This window comes from Varanus komodoensis, unplaced genomic scaffold (genome assembly GCF_004798865.1).
Source record: "Varanus komodoensis strain SLA01 unplaced genomic scaffold, ASM479886v1 scaffold1, whole genome shotgun sequence".
NCBI lineage: Eukaryota > Metazoa > Chordata > Lepidosauria > Squamata > Varanidae > Varanus > Varanus komodoensis.
The window spans coordinates 34283418-34301918 of NW_025335268.1; the positions used below are offsets into that span (position 1 = coordinate 34283418).

Sequence of the window (18501 nt, forward strand, 5' to 3'; positions counted from 1 at the left end):
GGGGGGGGGGGGAGATGGCAGAGATGGCGCCCATCTCTCCCACCCCAGCGTGCCCCGTTCACACCCGTCTCTCCCTCCTCCAGCGTGCCCCATTCATGCCCGTCTCTCCGTCCCCCCCCAGTTCCATTTATGCCCTTCTCTTCCTCCCCCAGTGCGCCCGTGATCGTGCCCATCTCTCCCCTGCACCCCCCAGCTCCCCAGGATGACAGGCGCGTGCTGGGATGACAGGCGCGATCTCAGTTGTGCTGGGGGGGTGGGGGGAGATGGCTGTGCTTCTGCTCAGGGGGGGCGGGGAGATGGCCATGATCTTTGTTGTTGTCACTTTGCTTCACATTTTTCTGATTTAAAAAATGGTTATAGAACAAATTAACCGTATTTACATTGAACCTTATGGGGAAATTTGACTTGGCTCACTACCAATTTGGGTCACAACCAGAGTCCTGGAATGGATTAAGTTTGTGAGCCAAGGTACTACTATATTGAGACTGTTACATGGTTTGATTATTGTTTTCAGATGTCTTGGTTATAGCTTTGGGAATTGCATTGGTTGGCAAAGCAGCATACACATTTCTTGACTAAATAAATAAAAATAAACACAATCACATTTACCCTGTCTCTCTCCTACTGCAGATTATCTGTTCCATATGGATTATCACACCTTGCCAAACCCAACCCAAAGACCAGACTGAAATGGATCCAGAGTTCCACTATGAGCACTACCAGACTGTGGCTAACAGTTGTTGCGAGGTCATGAGGTTCTCATCCCATTTGTTACATAGGACATACATCATCCCAGTGAGGGGAGTTCACAATACCATTCTAGTATCAAACTGCTATGATGGGCAGAAGCATCATCAGAGGTGATCAAAAAGAACATTGGAGGGTAACTATGGTATTTATTTTCCTATTTTGCAGCCATCCAAAACAATTTGATAAAAGCAAAGAAGCAAAAAACTAAGGATGCAATCCAATAGCTTCTTGATATCATCTGGGAGGTCATAATGCTCTTTAGAGCCCCATCTCCAACATCCTGTGATCTTGGAGCTGGGCCCCCAAATGCTATGACTCTGCTCTGCCCTCCTGTAGCCGGCATGGGAAGAACCTTGTCAGCTGCCCCTCCCCAGGGCACAACCAGGCCTCACATGGGGGAAAAGAGGGCATGCTAAGGGATAGGGAGGAAAGGCGCTTGGGGCTGTGGAGTTAGACCAATTTAATTGGTGACCCAGCCTCTTTCCCTCCCTCTCCTTAGCTGTAAATCTAGAAGGCGAGCAGCAGAGACCACCAATGCCATGCCCCACATTGGATTCCCATCCTCTTCCCAGTTGTTGGCTTGCACAGATAAGTCGTGGGGGCAACATGCTAGTGCCCTAAACCTTTTATTACTTCCAGGATGATGGCACAATGTCCAAGCCATCCTCAGGAACTTGCCTGAATGACCTGTGCGAGTATAGTTGATCTATTCCTCCTAGGAAAACCAGCCTGTGACAAGCAGATCACTGCACAAATAAAATGCCTGTTTTCTGTACTTCTATAACAGCTGGGAGCAGGACTAGCATCGGGAGGATGAAAACAGTCAAAAAGATAAACCAACTTAGTTCTGCCTGCCTTTGAAGGTTTCATTCCAGAAGCAAGTCTACTGTGTTGATGACCTTTCCTCTCCTTTGGATGTCAGGTTTGCCAAGTCTGGCAAGAGGACTTCAGTGCCCGAGAGGACAGAGCCCTCGTCTGACCTGCTGATCACTGGATACGGGTCCCACCAGCCAGATGTTGGTAGGCCCCTCCGCCCTGCCAGCTATTTATGTATCATCATCGTTTACTGGAATTAATCCAACATTAGTCCAGGGAAACAGGATTGGGGGCACACGAGGCATGCTTAAGACAGGTGCTGAAGCTCAAGCAGCCTCAGGTGGCCCACTTCTGACTCTCTGGCAGTGTGGGACCCATTAAATATACCTGAGAGCTGGAGAACAAGAGGGAAGAACACATGCTAGAGATTGTGTTTAGTGGCTAAGCAGGTATATAAGCCTCAGAGGTGCAGCACTTTGAGTGGGAGCAGAGGTTTGTTACACTTAACAGCTTTTGTCATCAGAGTGGTTACTACTTCTGATTGGAACATATGCCTTATCTTGAAACATTGCAAGAAACATTCCTTGGTTTGGGTCATAACAAATTTGTCAGTATAGGCAAATTTAAATTTAGCCTATTTAAAAACTTAGCAATTTTATTTTAAAGACTTATGTAAGAGCTTTATAAAAATAGGGGCTTTTTATGAAGTTAAAGATTTAGATTAACCCTGGACTTTGTCAGCTTTTTGTTTATTGTAGATATTTGCTATAACCTGTTTATATAAAATGGTTATTAAATGGGTCAGTGAACTTCATCTAAAAAATAATTCCCTACCTAATACAGAAATCTGTATTATACTATTGTGATTCTGTGCCTAGAGAGATAGGGATGGAAGAGAACCAGTAGTCGATGAACAAAAAAATCTGTATTGTATTCCCATAATTGTCTGGTTAACTGATCAATTAACCCTTGCTTTATTACATACATAATTTGAATTTGTCCTTATACATTGAGATAGTCTAAGAGTATGGTGAGTGGTGGTGGGGTGATGACTCCAACACAAAAACATGGCTCACAGCTACCCATGGTTTTTGAGGGGAAAAGCCAGCAGCTGGCAACTAGCAACAACAAAACATGGTGGCCATCATATTTCTTTAGCCACAGCCATCTCTTCCTCCTACAATGTCCCAGAGTTATTCAGTTTCCAAGGCTTTGGTGGGCTGAGATGGTGGGATAAATTCAAGAGGATGATTGAAAGCTATTTCATACCCGATGTGCCAAAACACCTAACCCTAAATCATTCAGTTTGTTATCTTCAGAAAACCGTAACTGGCCATGTAGTTCTGTCACAACCGACTGTAGAGACAAGCTACCTGAATGAGATGTTAAGATGGTAAATTGGTCAGGTACTGTCAGAACTAAGATGACATCAAAGTGATTTTCTCAGATGATCTTGACTTGACAGTTTCCCTGAGAAGTATTCCATGAGTGATGAGGCTCAATTGGCAAACAAATCATTTTCCTCAAGAAAATTCAGAATTGCTCTAGGTAAGATTTGGGGAAGAAGACGTTTAAAAGGTCATTGGATAAGATGATGATGATGATAGGAAATGCCCCAGGTAGATCTGGTGAGCATTCTTCTCCTGCTTTAAAAGACAGGACTCAAACAACAGAACTGTAAGCTGCACTAGCCCTCTGCTTGCACTTTGTTTTGTCTTTTACTCAATGGATTTTAATGTTGCACTGTGAGTTAATATAAGAGCAAAGGAAGAGTCCTGCTGAATCAGAATCAAGATCCCATGTAGAGCAGTTTTCTGTTTCTACAGCGGCCAACCATCTACTTGTGTAAGACATGAGTACAAAGCCCACCAGTATGGTATAATAGGGTTATTTCCATAACTTAACAATGACTTTTGTATTATATTACTTTTAATAATGCTTCTTTGAGGGACATGTTCTCCCTATCCAGTTTCCAGTAAAGGTTGTCTATCAAAGTGACCAGGGTAGTCTCTGTCCCCTGAGCTGCATTGGCATCTCAAAACATCTTCAAAGGCAAACCCACATAGACTGCATTACTATACTCCACACTTGCAGATAGCTAAGGCATGGATGACAGAAGCCAAGTCCACCTTCTCCAGAAAAGGCCCCATGTTATGGTTAGACATATCAGTCAAAACTGATGAGACATTCCTAGTAATCATCACCAGGTAAGCTTCCATGGAAAGTACCCTAAGACCAAGTACTCCAAAACTACTTACCTGTTTTTTCAAGGGAATGTAACTCCATCCAGAACAGGTTAAACCATCTCACCCAAGTACTATTCTTGACTAATAGTACTGCCATCTTGTCTGGATCACATTTCATCTTGCTATTCCCCATCCCTTACTGAAGTGACTCAACAGGGTGTATCATTTCCAATGCCCTGCTGGTATCAGATAATGGGAACAGCGAGTAGATCAGATGTTTCGGACTTCAGCTCCAACCAGCATGATCAACAGTCAGGAATGCTGGGAGTTGTAGTCCAAACCTCGTGGAAGAGACCAGGTTGAGGAAAGCTGAGGTAGTACCATTAGATGGAAGTTGTGCACTAGGGCCTACTGTAGGGATAGTGAAAGGTGATGTCAAATCCTGTGGGTTCCAATCATTTCCTTTTCTCTAAACCAAGACTGGGCAATTCCTGAGGGTGAGGGAACCACATGCCCCCAGCCGCTCTACCTGGGGCTGCACCTCTGCCCACTGCCACTCCATCTGCTGCTGAAATGTGATCTCAATGGCACAAGGGCAAATCAGATTCCGGGAGGTTCCCAGGAGGAGGATCCTGCTTCCAAACAGTTCCTTCTCTTTGTATCACGGCAACTTTAGTATCCATACTAAGCAGGTCAGTGGTGCAGAAAAGCAGGCCATGCATTGCCCATCCTGTGATACCTGCACAATGAAGCAGTTAAGCGGACTGTCAAAGAGGGGAAGAAATTGCTAGAATGGCCTTTCCTAATGAAATCTTATAGAAGTGTAATACTGTAACATAAGCATCCTTGATTGGCAGATGAGTGTTGGAACTTACCTATTTCAGTAACCCCCCTCAAAACCATAATAATGTCAAACTGTCTTTCTTTTTGGCAGGCTGAGAAGAGTAACTGAACAAATCCATACTCTCAAGTTGGCACAGATATGCACTTTGTCTTCCCATCCTTGCTGATGCAGTAAAGAAAATGATGCAGATTGGAAGCAGACAGCAGCCTGCATCAACAAAGCAATGATAATCATAGCTATTCCCATCTGTATTTTGGGATTATTTGGGAATGCAATGGTCATTTCATTTATTTCCTGGCAGATCACGAAGACGAGGTTCACTCTGTACATCATGAATACGACTGCTGCTGATTTTATTGTTCTGCTCTATCAGTATATTTATTTCATGTTATTTTTAGTACCAAACCCTGTCAGTTCATCCATTTCACGTTTTTTAGAGCTGATGTATTTGCTTGGATGCAAAAGCAGTTTCTATATTTTAACAGCTATGTGTGTCGAAAGATATTCATTAGTCTATTTCCCCATCTGGTATCAACATCACCGACTAAAGAATCTGTCAATTTTTTGTGTCATGTTGTGGGTCATCTCTGGCCTGGTAGCACTTGTGGAATATGATGCGTGCCAACCACGATTCTATGCAAACCTGAATGAAGATTCTTTGTCCTGTAAAATTTCAGTTACAACTCAACTGATCATTGAGTACCTGATTTTTCTCCCTGTCATGATCTTTTGCACCTTGGCCATTGTTTCCAGAGCACAACAAGCACAACAAACACCCCCTGCAGCACTTGACTTCACCATCGGAGTTACAGTTTTACTGTTTGTGACTTTTTACTCATCCATTAGGTTTCTCCATTTCCTGGAATACTGGTTTGATACAATATACATACCCATCTTTACAATTTCTGTGTTATTTGATTCCATAAGTAGCAGTATCAACCCTTATATATATTTTCTCATTGGGGGTTATATCAGAAAATGCGGTGACCCCCTTGAGATTTTGCTTGGCAGCGCTTTATGCTATGAAGAAGAGATGCTAGAAAGGACACAAGCAGACCAATAGCAGGCACAAACTTACTCTGGGCTTCAGGGGCCACCAAACCATTGTTAAACAGGAGGAATATTACTTTGCATTCCCAGCTCCAGAATAAATGCATTACAGCTCACATACTTTATTGTTCATTACTTCTGATTTAGTCAACTGCTCCTCTTACTTGGGTCTCAGGCCCCTGCTGAGCCATGATCCAGTAACAAGGATATTGGCATCAAGAAGGAAAGGACAAAGAGGCATTCGGTGGGTGAGAATATCAACCTTGCAAAGACTTTGCAGTGACTAGACGGTAGGAGTGATTGATTACTTTAGAATGAGAGTGGACTCTCAAAGCAGAAATAAGTTTTGGGAAGAAAACAGTGGCAGGACTAGGAATGAGAGGTATGGCTTTACCTGACCTGATCCTAAGCAACAGGGAAGACATAGTAGACAAAGTAAGTTAGGGGAACTCTGGGGAAAATGACCATGTCTTACTTGAATTCTCAATAATAAAGGAAGTTTAAACTAATTGTAGTCAAACATGTACCCTGGATTTTAAAAAAGCCAACATTTACAAATTCAGGGCGGCGATAAACAAAGTCCCATGGCAAGCCTCTCTAATGGGAAAAGGAGCCCAAGAAGGGTGGAATATTTAAAAGAAACTTAAGGCACAAACAAATTCCAACAAGGAAAAATAGTATTAAAACAGAGGAAGCCAATGTGGCTTCACCAAAAGCTAAGAGATAATCTGAAAAAAGGACACATAAAGGAAGTGGAAGGAATGCTTATGGTCTACAAAGGAAGACTATAAGCAAGTAGCAAGAAACTGCAAGCATGCTGTCAGGAAGGCTAAAGCAATGAACAAACTGAGGCTAGCAAGGGGCACTAAAAGCAACAAAAAAGCCTCCTTTAAATATGTCCAAAGCAAAAGACAGATGAAAAAGAAGGGAGTTCAACTACTCAATGTGGATAGAAGGCAGAAATGCTGAACTACTTTGCCTCAGTCTTCTCCCAAAAGAATTACAACCTGATGAAGGTGAACTACAAGCTGAAGAGGCAGGAAGGCAGCTCAAAATCGACAGGCAAATGATCAAGGATCTTCTAATTGGGCTAAAATGAGTTCAGATCTCCAGGGCCCAATGAAATTCATCCTAGAGTCACAAAGAAGTAGGCAGATGAACTCTCAGAACCACTCTCTATCAACTTTGAGAATTCATGGAAGTGGGAAGTGAAAATGCCTGCAAAGACTCTCCCCACCACCTGAAAAGAATTGGGCATCGAGGAGCTCGGGTGAGCAACAAGAACGAAGCACATTTGGCCCTTTGGGTATGTTGCGGGGATGAGCCATACATGAAAACCTCTTTCAGTTTATAGAATCATAGACTCATAGAATAGTAGATTCAGAAGGGGCCAAGGAGGCCATCAGGTCCAATCCCTGCTCAGTAAAGGACTCCTAAAGCACTGCCATTAGAAGCAAACAGGAGAAGTCTTTCCCTCACTGGAAGCTAGAGATCATTACAAAACTATACTGCCCACTTGTCAGCTCCTGGGAATATCCACTTGGGCTAGAGACTATTGAAACTAAGAACTATTTCCAAAGAGGAGCCAAAGCTTTGCATCCAACCAGTTTTGTTTTGGAGGTATTTTTAAGAAGAATACTTTAGTTATCATTTAGGTTTCATCCAGAGTGGATGCACTCAACTACCATGTATGCCTCCCCATATGTTAAGATCTTCAGAAGATAGCTGTTTGCAGGTGCACCTGAATTCCGAGAAAAGGCAAGGTTCTGTGCTACGTAGTTAGCACAGAAATGGCCTTCTCAGGGCTTGCATCTCACCTATTAAAAAAACCTCTACAGAGGTTTGCCTGGTACCTACTTCATTGTTCTTTCTGAGCGGGGCTTTTCTTTTCCCATTTTGTTAGAATTCTTAGGCTTTTTAGATCTGGTTGCTTTTTGAGTCATTGACTTGGATCTTGCCATATTTTTCCGTCTACAAGACGCCCCCATGTATAGGACGCCCCCCACTCTTCTTACCGATCTCCAAGCGAGAAAGCTGCTGCTGCCTGTGCACATCCGCCACCTTGCTGCTTCTCTGTGCGCATGCCCGCAATTGCGCCACTCTCCCCCGAGTGCCCCTGAAGTTCTCCTCCCAGTCCCCTGTGTATAAGATGCCCCTCCATTTTTAGGTAAATATTTTTAAGAAAAAGTATTGTCTTATACACGGAAAAATACAGTAAGTTGTATACATCTGTTGGTGGAAAGGCAGGGGAAAAGGGAAGCAGTCTCTGCTAGTTTCCCCTTCCTCATGACAATCTGCTGGGGAGGTTCAGGGGTCCTTTTGGAGTAGCATGGGAAGTGGGCAGCTGTGAAAATTCATTTCCCCTCCTTTCCCCAACAGGAACTGTCACTGGATCCAGGTCTCTTCCATAAACACAGTCTGTGATCCTTGTTTACAGAAGGGCAACTGAGGAAACAAGCCTTTGAGTTGTACGATGGTATGAGTCTGCGTGGTATAGTGGTTAGAATGCTGGACTAGACAGTGGAGATCCAGGTTCCAGTCCCCAACAGGGCATGGAGCTCACTGAGTGACTCTGGGCCAGGCACTGCCTCTTGGTCTAACATACCTCACAGCATTGCTTTGAGCATAGAATGGAGAGGAAGAAAACCTTGCAAGTTGCCTCGGGTCCCTTGCAAAAGAAGAAAAATGCAACAATACCGTCCTAGAAAGCACATCATGCCAGCCATCTGCCAGCTGCACTGACTGCTTGTTGCTACCCAGGCCCAATTCAAAGTACTCACATTTTTTCAGGGGTGGCAGCCACAACTGTACACAATATTCTAAGTGCAGTCACACCAAAGATTTGAATAAATGGAGTATGATCTTGGCAGGATGCCAGATCAAAACCAAGTCTGGATTCAACCCACTGGATTAGAATATAGAATGGGTGGGAGCCCCTCCCCTGGATACAGGAAACAGGAAGGGGAGGGGGTCCTGCTCAAACTAACACTTCACTGTAGAAACGTCCAGACAACAGGCTCTATGCAGGCACAGACCCCATATGGTGATGCACAGAGACCACAGAGACTATAGATTATCTTTATGATAAAGCACTGGCAATAAATGTTGGCCTAAAACTCCCACCAGCCCTAGCCAGGGCAGTCATTGCTGGGGGCTGACTGCTGTAAATTGAAACTCTGGGAGGAGACAAGTTGCCCATCTCTGGCTGCATGTGCTGCCTTCTTTTGAAGCTGTCTTTACAACTTTGCAGAGATCAGCAGGTGAAGACTTTCACAGCAGATATGGGTAACTCCTGTTGATGTGCATCATCAAGCTGCTATTAAAAAGACACAAGGGCAGAGCAAGCCATCTTCCTCTAGTCAGTCAGCACCAGTATCTTTGAAAGTCACACATTTCCTCTGTTCCTATTAGTGACTTTAAATGTGTTAATACTGCTGACTGCTTTTAGATGCTTCTTAAAACATTTTAAAGGTTCCTACACTGGCTCTAGGAGAGCCAAAAGGCAGTTTAAATGTATAATATTTACCTATAATACCAGCCCTGGTCCAGTTATTATCAATTATGAATAATTTGTGATAGCTTCAAAGGGACAAAATTGAATTAAAACTGAGGACAGGCTTGGAAAACTTGTGCTCTGATTACTGGGGTACCAATATAGTTCCTTTATCTGTGTTTGATCACTGTCAGGTAGAGTGTCAAGGCACAGGCCCTTAGATGTACCAGGAAGAAAGGAAGACCAAAGATTTGTTCCTTGCACCATGCTTGTTTCCTGAGTGACCTGGCTGGCCTTCAAAACTGGCCGTGATCACTAAAGGCACATCTCCTGAACAGTCTCCTTAGCTTACCAAGGACTTGAGGAATATGAAGGAGATGGGATGAGACTCACATGAAACCCATATCAGGCTTTACAATGCTTGAAAAGCTATAAGGAGAAATGGGGGAGAGGGAAGACTGTCACAAGAGGCAAGCACACTGTATCCAGCTCCACAGCTGGGGCTGGACACTGTTTTTCGGTCTTATGGCAAAATCTGAACAGGGAAACTTGCTCCTTCCCTTCTCCTGCCTGACAAATGCTTGCCATCCCAATCCCTCTTACCACATTAGGAAACAGATACAGGAATGAAACCACTGCAAAGACGTGGCAGACATTTGAATCTATTATGAACATTGCTTACAATGAGGAGGGAGAGGGGGCCAAGCAGTAGAGAAAAGACATTTTTTCCAGAAGATGGTCCATCATATAGCACAGCTGGAAGAGCCTCCAAGCAAGAGCGCCATCAGAGCCCAAGAGGCCACAATGCCACAAACTCTGAAAAGACAAAAGGCAGTTCAAAAAACCATCAGCCTCAAGAGTTAAGGTGGTGAGCCCTGTTTGCGTCAGGCTTTATACTTACTTCCACAAATAAGCTAAGTGTAACACTTCACTACTATCTCTACTATTCAGAAAATGTAGCTTTATCATAACTATTCTATCTACTTCCTCAACATTTAAATGGACCCACTTAAAGAAATGCACATAAATGGCTACCTCAAGCACAGCCAGATCCATGCTTGACAGAAAACTCAACATTTCAAAATGGAATGGGCTTGAGTCCTGCCCCAGGAAGCTATTTTATTTTATTTTATTTTATTTTATTTTATTTTATTTTATTTTAAAGCATTTTACCCCTTCCTTTACAGCGGTTTCAGGACGGCCCATTTGGCCCTAAAAGCAACTGCACAAGTCTCTTTAATATAAGAACCATGCAGGAATATAGGAGCCCTGCTGGATAACACTCAGGGTGCATCTAGGTAGGTATTCTGTTCAGACAGTGACCAACTAGCTGCTCACAGGCAAGACATGAGCGCTCATGAGTGCCCACCTGTTCATGTTCCCCAACATATTTACATACATGCTATGGTTGATGCCTGAGGCATGCGGCCCCAGATACTAGATGTAGCATATGTAGCCTTATCTGGAGTACTGTGCCCACTTCTGGGCACCACAGGTTAGGAAAGATGCAGACAAGCTGGAAAGGGTTCAGAGGAAGGAAGCAAGGATGATCCAGGGACTGGAAGCAAAGCTCTGTGAGGGCAGATGGAAAGAACTGAGGTTTAGCCTCGAGAAGAGCAAGCTGAGGGGAGATATGATAGCACTTGAAAGTACTTGAAAGGCTGTCAGAAAGAGGAAGGACAGGATCTCTTCTTGATCAGCCCAGAGTACAGTACATGGAATAAATGGTTCAAGTTATAGGAGCTGGATTCTGGGTAGATATCAGAAAAAATCCTCACTTTTAGAGCTGTAAGACTGCAACCAATGACCTAGGGAGGCTGTGGACTCTCTCACACTGGAGGCATTCAAGATGCAACTAGACAGCCATCTGAGAGGGATGGTTTAACTTGGTGTCTTGCACTGAGCAGGAGGTTGGACCCAGTGGCCTTCTGGCCCCTTCCAGCTCTACTATTCTAAGATTGCTGTTGGGGCTTCTAGCTTTCAATAGCTGTCTTCTTCAGGTTCCAAAGGGTGGTGAGACAGGACTTTGTGGAACCATACTGATTCTTTTTAGTAGGGATTGTCCTTCTATGAGTACATACCTACTCCTTGTACCTTTAACTATGTTTTCAATCAATTTACCCAGCACAGGCATTCAAGCTAAGTAACCTGTAATTTCTCAGATCCCCCAAGGGTCTCTTTTGAAACATTGGTTTTACATTGTGCATTTGGTTTGTTCTCTTTACTGTTCATCACACAGTAGCATGTACAGATGAGAATGTACATTTGGGCACTTTTCTTGTGTTTCAAAGGAAAAAAAGAGGTTTTCTTTCTGTGTATCTTCCTTTCCTTGCCAAGGGAACAGAGGAAGAAAACCACAGCAGATGGGACTGACCAAGGCCAATATTTTTGGCACAAGACAAGCTTACACAGTATTAATAAAGAACGCACTTCTACTGATGCCACCACCAGATACGTAAGTGCAAGAAAACATCAGCAGAAGCAAACTGCAGAATCAGCATCCATGCAGAAACTCTGTTCAGATACTCTAAAACTATAGTAACTGGTTTATTATCCATAGCCTTCTGTAGACAGAGGAAACCCAAAAAGGGAGGTGGGGATTAGTGCACACAAGCCCAGGCCATATTCCTAATCATCCCCACCATCAGGGTGCTAAACCTGCTCCAATGTGGTCCCTGGGCCCAAGGTTCTGCAGTCCTGTTCCAAACCAGGGCATAGAAGATACAAGGTTAACCCAGCGTCTTAACCAAGAATGGAATAATGAACTGCGGTACCCCCTCTTGCCCAGTCAATGGAATGCTTCTTTATTCTGTATTTCACAAAGGGCCATGGATCTTAATTTTTGCTTAATTAAGCAAAAGTTGATGTTACAATTATACCGGATGCCACAATATCTTTTTGATAAGGATTCAGTTGATTTGGCCAATTGTTGGAGGTGTAATGGTGCTAATGAGTTCTTCTTCATATGTTTTGGCAATGCCCAATTGCAGCTTTATTTTGGTAAGAGGCCATAATTCTGATAAATCATGTGATGGAAAGTTCTTTAGTAATAATGGATCCACATGTTCTTTTTAATTACCTACCCATCTCTTGGAATTTAACATAAGGTCAATCTGAAAGGATTTTCTTCACTCTTTTGACAGATAAGAGTAATGTTAATGAAACGTTCCATTTTTGAATTGGTGGCCTTTAGGATAAATATATTGCTATTTGGGGTGTTTTTTTTGAACTCCGTGCAGAATTATTTTTAAGAACAGTAGTATACAGAGATATATAACCTCTATGTATTTAATCCTATAAGCATTTTAAATTTTAATTCAGAAATTGTATTGTTTTAGTTTCCTTCCGTCCTTCCTTCCTAAGGGTGCAGTTTGGTTTTTGTATTGCAGAGTCAAAAAAACAAAAACAAAAGCTTTCCAGAACTCTGTGCATGAAGATCTCATATAAAGTCAACCTTACTTACTGCAAGAAGCAATTCACTTGTGGAGAATGCCTCCAGTAATGGTACAGGGAGATCTGAATGTTGGGATGACCTTTATATTCTCTCAAAACCATCTTGACACTGAATTAAAAAGAAAAAGTGTGGTTCAGCTACTGATATAGAAGAATATGTTCTGACAGCTAAACATTTGTTCCCCTCCTAAGAGGTGCAGTTCAAAGCTGGAGAAGTGCACATCCAATGACTCCTCTCATTAGACATCCCCATCACCACCCCCAAAGTGTTTCCCTGACAACTATTCACAGAGCAAAGCAGCAGAGATGAAAAGCAAGTTTGGGGGAGCAGATCAGCCTCTAGTAAGCATGGAAAAGCTAAAAGCTCTGATATGTAGGTCATACCAATGCACATTCAAGCCTATAAAGAAGCACCTCACCCCTTATGACCAAGACAAGGCCTCTTATTCACACTCTCAACCACCTATTCTGCAGCTAGTCATGTGTGGAAGAGGGGCTCCTTCTAAATGCCCTGGCAGCTTTTTCTTCCTTCCTCACCATAGCAAAAGGAGAATGGAGAAGGACCACGACATGGCCTTCGCTTCCCTTTCTCTCATGCCCCCAGTTCCCACATTATGATCAGTTTTATCAGGTATCCAATCACAGCAGTTTTAGTAAGCCGAGTTGGGAAGAACCCCACAAGGCACAAGAGAGCACAGGAATAAATACAAAGATAATTATTACTGAAACATCCAAAATGTGCATGTTTTGATACTGTGCATGCTGCCATATGGAGTCTTTATATTTTCTCTGCTTTACTGATATTTCACTCAGCCAAGTCTGAAAAGGACACAAGCTTTAAAATGTGTACACATTATATATCTTTAAAAATCCCATTATCTTTAAATTTCTTAAACCCTTGGAATTGCAGACACCTTGAATAGCCAGAAGCACACATGGATGCAAGCTATTGTGTGTAGTATACGCAGCTATCCCATACCATGAAGTCAACTGAAATCACTTGTGAGCTTCTGAAAGAGATTCTCTTTGGCCTAACAAACAGTAGAAGAAATCTGAGGTAATTGCAAAGGCATGGAGAGCTAGGATTTTGATCACATACTCTTTAAACTTATTGGAGAGCAAGAGAAATTGGTTTGTTCTTAGGCGTCGCACATCAAATCTGCAGAGGGTTTTTAACTCCCGATGGATTTGCTCCTCATTCACCCCAGGCCAGCCATGTACATAAGCTATTAGGCAAGGCGGACGTCTTGTACAGTCATCTGTGCCAGAAAAATTCTGCAGAAATCATCAAGTTAAGCCTTCAGTTATTGAGGCCATGAGGGAAGTATTGGGTCAAAGATATATAATGCCAGGGGCAGGGCCATAATCCACCCCTCCTTTGTTCCCCAGGTGGCCTCAACACCTCTTCCTAACCACTGTCTGGTGGTTTCCCTTTGTGCAACCCCACTCCAAAAGGCTGAAATGCCTCTCCTAAGGCTTAGTTACTGGCAGGAATTGCTTTAAGCTAAAGTATGCCAGTATCTGGGGCTCTGACTCTTTGGAAAGTGCCGCCTACCCCTGAATTTCCCTGAAAGAGGTTCACCATTCCTGTTTCAGTTTCTCGACAGTTTTTTAGTTATTATTAAAGAAAATGCAAAAGTATAAACACACCTATACTTTATGGTGGGGGAGAATTAGAGTAGATAATTTAAAATATGGTATTGTTCAAGTCTGCAGCATTAGTATCTATTGGCAAAATTTGTAACTGTTGCTCCAGTTGGTTCCCTTCTGCAAGTGGTGGATCCTGCCAGTTCTGCTATGCAGGCAGGACCAACCAGTTGCTTGAGGGAGATTCTGTGTTTCCCGAGCAACCTAAAAACAAACCAGAAATGCCAATTTCTGAAAGGCATGCCATTGGAGCATACCTAACAGAACGCTACTGACACGCCTCCTTCTTGCTTGTTTCGGGTTTTTCAGGAGCAGTAATTCTCCTTGTGCTGTCCTTGCTACTGCAAGGTTTTCAGTAATCAAATCTTCAATAAAAGAATTTGCTCTGTGACCTCACATGTGTGTAATCCCACACATAAAGAAATTCTTAGTTTTACAGTTATTTCCCTTGGCAGCTAAGGATGCTGTAGGGCAAGAGGCATCTGTCTCTGGATGCATGCCCATTACCAAAAAAGAACCCGCCCCCCCAAATGGTGGCAGGTACAAGACTATGGTGATACAAAGACACCTTTTACTGTCCCTACCTGCCCTCACCTTCCATCCCACCTGCAAAGTGATAGTGCTCAGAGCTCTCATGTTCTCCCACCATGGATCAGCCCTGCATGATTTGAGGCGTCAAGCAACTGAGCAAACAGGATTTTTTTTACTCTTCATACTCACAATATTCTGAACACTGGCTCGGATAAGATTCACCTGATTCACATATGTAGCCAGGACATCAAGGTACTGTGAAAAAGTGGGAGTACTCCTTGCTGGATCACTAAATTAAGGAAGGATATTAAATATTCTTTTAAAAGCCTTCTATTAAGGAGGATGCAGTAAAAAGATGGGAATGTGGGTTCCCAGGATTGTGAGTTCTTCCAAGTGAGACTTTTATCAGGGAATTATTCTTTCTCATTCATGGAACTTGACTAGGGGTCTAGACAGCTGGTCTTCCAATTGTAAACTCACAAATTTTCCCATTGCTACTACAACTTTGTACTTTCCACCCCTGCCCCCACTCCCCCAAATTTCAAAAATACTGAGGAGTTAAATACTAGATAGCTGTAGAACGCTTTTCAATGTGTAGCACTACGAAGTACTAGAAACTGTTTTTGTTTGTCAAGCATATAATGCCAGTTTTTGCCTCTTAGACAAATTGGACAGATAGACAGATAGACATTTCAGTACAGTTAACATCAGCCTTGAAGTTTTATGCCCAGTTATTTAAAAAACCCAATACATCAAGGGGCCATTGTCCTCGTTATATACTATCATTTTATAAATAATCTCTGGACAAGATTTCAGCCCCTCTATTTTCACAACTTGTTACTTTTTTATACCACCCCATTAGCCATAACTTCCCTGGATGGGTTACTTTGGCGTATCCTTAAAATATCGCAAGGGGACTAGTTCAAATATTTTAAATATTTGCCATCACAGAAACACAAAAATTTCAGACTGTTTTGAGACATAACTGAATCATGCAGTTATCCATCCTTTAGGACCTAGCCCTCTTTGGTCGTCAACATAAAGAGACCCCTCTCCAATATAACAAGCATATATGCAAATGACTACAGTTAAGCACAATTACACTTTAAGTGGCTTGCAAAGTGAGCCTGGTGCCTTTATTCTCAATGACCTCAGCAAGTAAGTTCTGTCAGGAACAGTCTAGGAGTGACTGGTCAAAAATATCAAAATACAATAGAGAAGGGAAAAAACAACAGTGGAAGGGAGAGAAACAGACCAGACAATTACCTAGAAAGGTATTTCAGGACATAAGAACACAAGAGCAACCATGCTGGATCATACTGTATCTCCATCTACTCCAGCATGTTGCTCTCACAGTGGCCAACCAGCTGCCCAAGGGAAACCAACAGCAAAACTTGAATACAAGGACGCCTGATGTGCATAGGCATACTGAAAATGGAGGCACCCCACATTCATTAGGATCAGGAGCCACTGACAGCCTTATCCTAGATAAGGGAGAATATATTTGGGCTCATACAATTCAGCTACTGCAGTCTTCCCCAATCTGGTGCCATGCAAATGTTTTCAACAACAACTCCCATTATTCCTGACCATTGGCCATGCAGGCTTGGCTGAGGGGCATGGAAGTACAGAACACTGCAGTATATCAGGTTGGGGAAAGCTGATACACTAGGCCAATGTTAGTTTTTACTTTTGTGGGCTAAAGGCACCAGCAAGAACCAGGTCTTGGCTAAGATGAAGCATTATTTTCACAAAAGGGTGTTGACAAAGGCTTGTACTCCTATAAAGAAAGCAGGGACTGCCCCCCTCCCATGCATCCATGTATATTATGCTACTAAAATCTGTTTTTCATGCCCAGCCTTTTGCAATGCACCTTCCAAGAATAAAATTGCTGAAACTTTCCCTACATATGCAATTGTTGTTTCTGATATTTTATTGATGACAGATGTTACTCTACTGCTCAGTTAAACATATAACCTCCTGCACATACATTTAAATTTTTAAAATTTTAACTTACCAAGAACTTCTGGAAAGAAGCAAGTGGGCAATTTTAAGAAGAACTAGAAGAAACAATTCCATCATCAAGTCTGTAGTTAGTCATGATTAGACAGCAAGACTGCAAGAGTGACTGTGAGAAAGGTAAGGGAGGCTCCCAACTCAGATCTGAAGCACACGCATCATGCTGCAGTGAGGAGAAAATCTGATTTTCCGCAATTGTCTGATCTGCTGCTGGAAGGGCACCATCAGATACAACCTAAAAACTGCTCAAAACATTTCTGAACACCCAACAGCTTAAGTACTGTTAGGCTCTGCATCAAATCATAAAAATTAAAGCAAGGGCAAGAACACTTGATTGATTGCTTAGCGTGATCTTTAATACCAAGAAGTTTCCATCTAAGCACCATCCAGTTGGTAAAAGTCAATGGGGCAGAGTTGAAAAGCCCTGCCCTACAGAGGATGTGATGGAAAAACAGCGAGGGCTTGATTTAACCTCATGTGATAGACCATTTCTCAGACACAATTCATCAAAATGTGCCATTACATACTTACCACACTTGTCCTACTAAGATGAAAGAAAACTACAAATGCTCAATAGTACCCATGCGCTAGCTGAGGGCAAGGTCCATGGCTAGTATTAACCTTCAAAAAGGTAGAAGAGTACATCTAGTTCTCCCTGTGTGCTTGTGCTAATATTTCTCCATTTACAACAGAAAACAGGATACAAGCCACAGATCACAGATAATACTAATGAGGGAGACAACTGACAGCAAAGCTCACTTCATTCTCTCTCTGTCTCTCTCTCTCTCTTAGATCATGATAAAAAATAAATTCTTTAAAGGTTTAACACAAAATAAAACCACAGTAAAAACCAGCAACAAGAAGAGAATTAAACATGTAACAACACACATTTTAAAGCAAAACAAAGAACTGAAAATGTCTTTACCTGGCACCAAAAAGATCATAGTGTAGGTGCCAGGTGAGCCTCACTGAGGAAGGTATTCCAAAACCATGGTGCCACTGAGAAGCCCCCTTTTCCTTGGCAGCCACCTGCTTCTCCTTAATTGGCAGGCGCACCAAGAAAATATATTCTTCCCTCCCCACACGCTATTCCTATTGGATCTGAGCCTACAGGCAGGGATTTTCCTGCATTTTGAACTCTACACAGAGCTTAGAAAATGTTAGGGACCTCATGAACATGAATCAATAATTACATCTCATCCTTGAACCCCTTAAAGTTGTTCTGAACACATATCACAATAATCTCATTTTCCTAAAGACACTTAAGAAGGTTTGTATTGTGCCTGCAAGTTTTCTGGCAGTTCTGAGCTGCGCAGAAGGGTCTGTCAACAGTTTAGATGGACTATCCCACATACTGAACTCATATAATGAGTTAAAGGAAAGAGTTCCGATTCAAGAAATTATACCAGTACCTGATCCACAAAGAAATGCATCATAGGCTGCTTCATGTGGAGACTTCTGTGTAGCTGAAAGGTTATTTAAAAAAACAGAAAAGGTTAAGACCTCATTCACACAGTCTACACAAGCATTTTTGGATTCATTATTAACCATTATCAGCAGGCCTAAAGAACCACATGCCAATTAAGAACCAATTAACAGTGTTAATTTTAACTTCACCCCAGCTTACCAAGAGTCTAGGTTTGCAGCTGATGATTCTAAATCCAGTAAAGCCTGTGGAAGTTTAGGACAGGATCTCCAACCTTTTTAGACCC

At 42.5% G+C, this 18501-nt stretch overlaps 2 protein-coding genes across 4 annotated transcripts in view; one reads left to right on the forward strand and one right to left on the reverse strand.

Moving 5' to 3' along the window:
• Positions 1–4403: 4403 nt before the first annotated feature.
• Positions 4404–18501, reverse strand: part of PNLDC1 (PARN like ribonuclease domain containing exonuclease 1) — a 29498-nt gene continuing 15400 nt past the window's right edge. For 2 of the 3 annotated variants that reach the window (XR_006413866.1, XR_006413864.1), the window contains exons 14-20: positions 18202–18255; positions 16788–16830; positions 14960–15059; positions 13692–13867; positions 12603–12701; positions 9822–9955; positions 4404–4491 (exon numbers count right to left, since the gene is read on the reverse strand). Coding sequence is in view for 1 of the 3 variants with exons in the window: in XM_044421759.1 (XP_044277694.1) it covers positions 9883–9955; positions 12603–12701; positions 13692–13867; positions 14960–15059; positions 16788–16830; positions 18202–18255 (545 nt within the window). In the remaining 2 variants the exon portion in view is untranslated. Of the gene's footprint in view, positions 4492–9792; positions 9956–12602; positions 12702–13691; positions 13868–14959; positions 15060–16787; positions 16831–18201; positions 18256–18501 lie in introns of those variants that run through there. The other variant, XM_044421759.1, reaches the window with a different exon arrangement.
• On the forward strand, positions 4770–5659 carry LOC123029824 (proto-oncogene Mas-like). Its single transcript, XM_044443588.1, has one exon. The coding sequence runs from the start codon at positions 4820–4822 to the stop codon at positions 5657–5659; it is 840 nt and encodes a 279-aa protein (XP_044299523.1). The 5' UTR covers positions 4770–4819.

Excerpts from the sequence above, each read along its gene's own strand:
- LOC123029824 (XM_044443588.1), top strand. The coding sequence starts at position 4,820 with ATGATAATCATAGCTATTCCCATCTGTATTTTGGGATTATTTGGGAAT.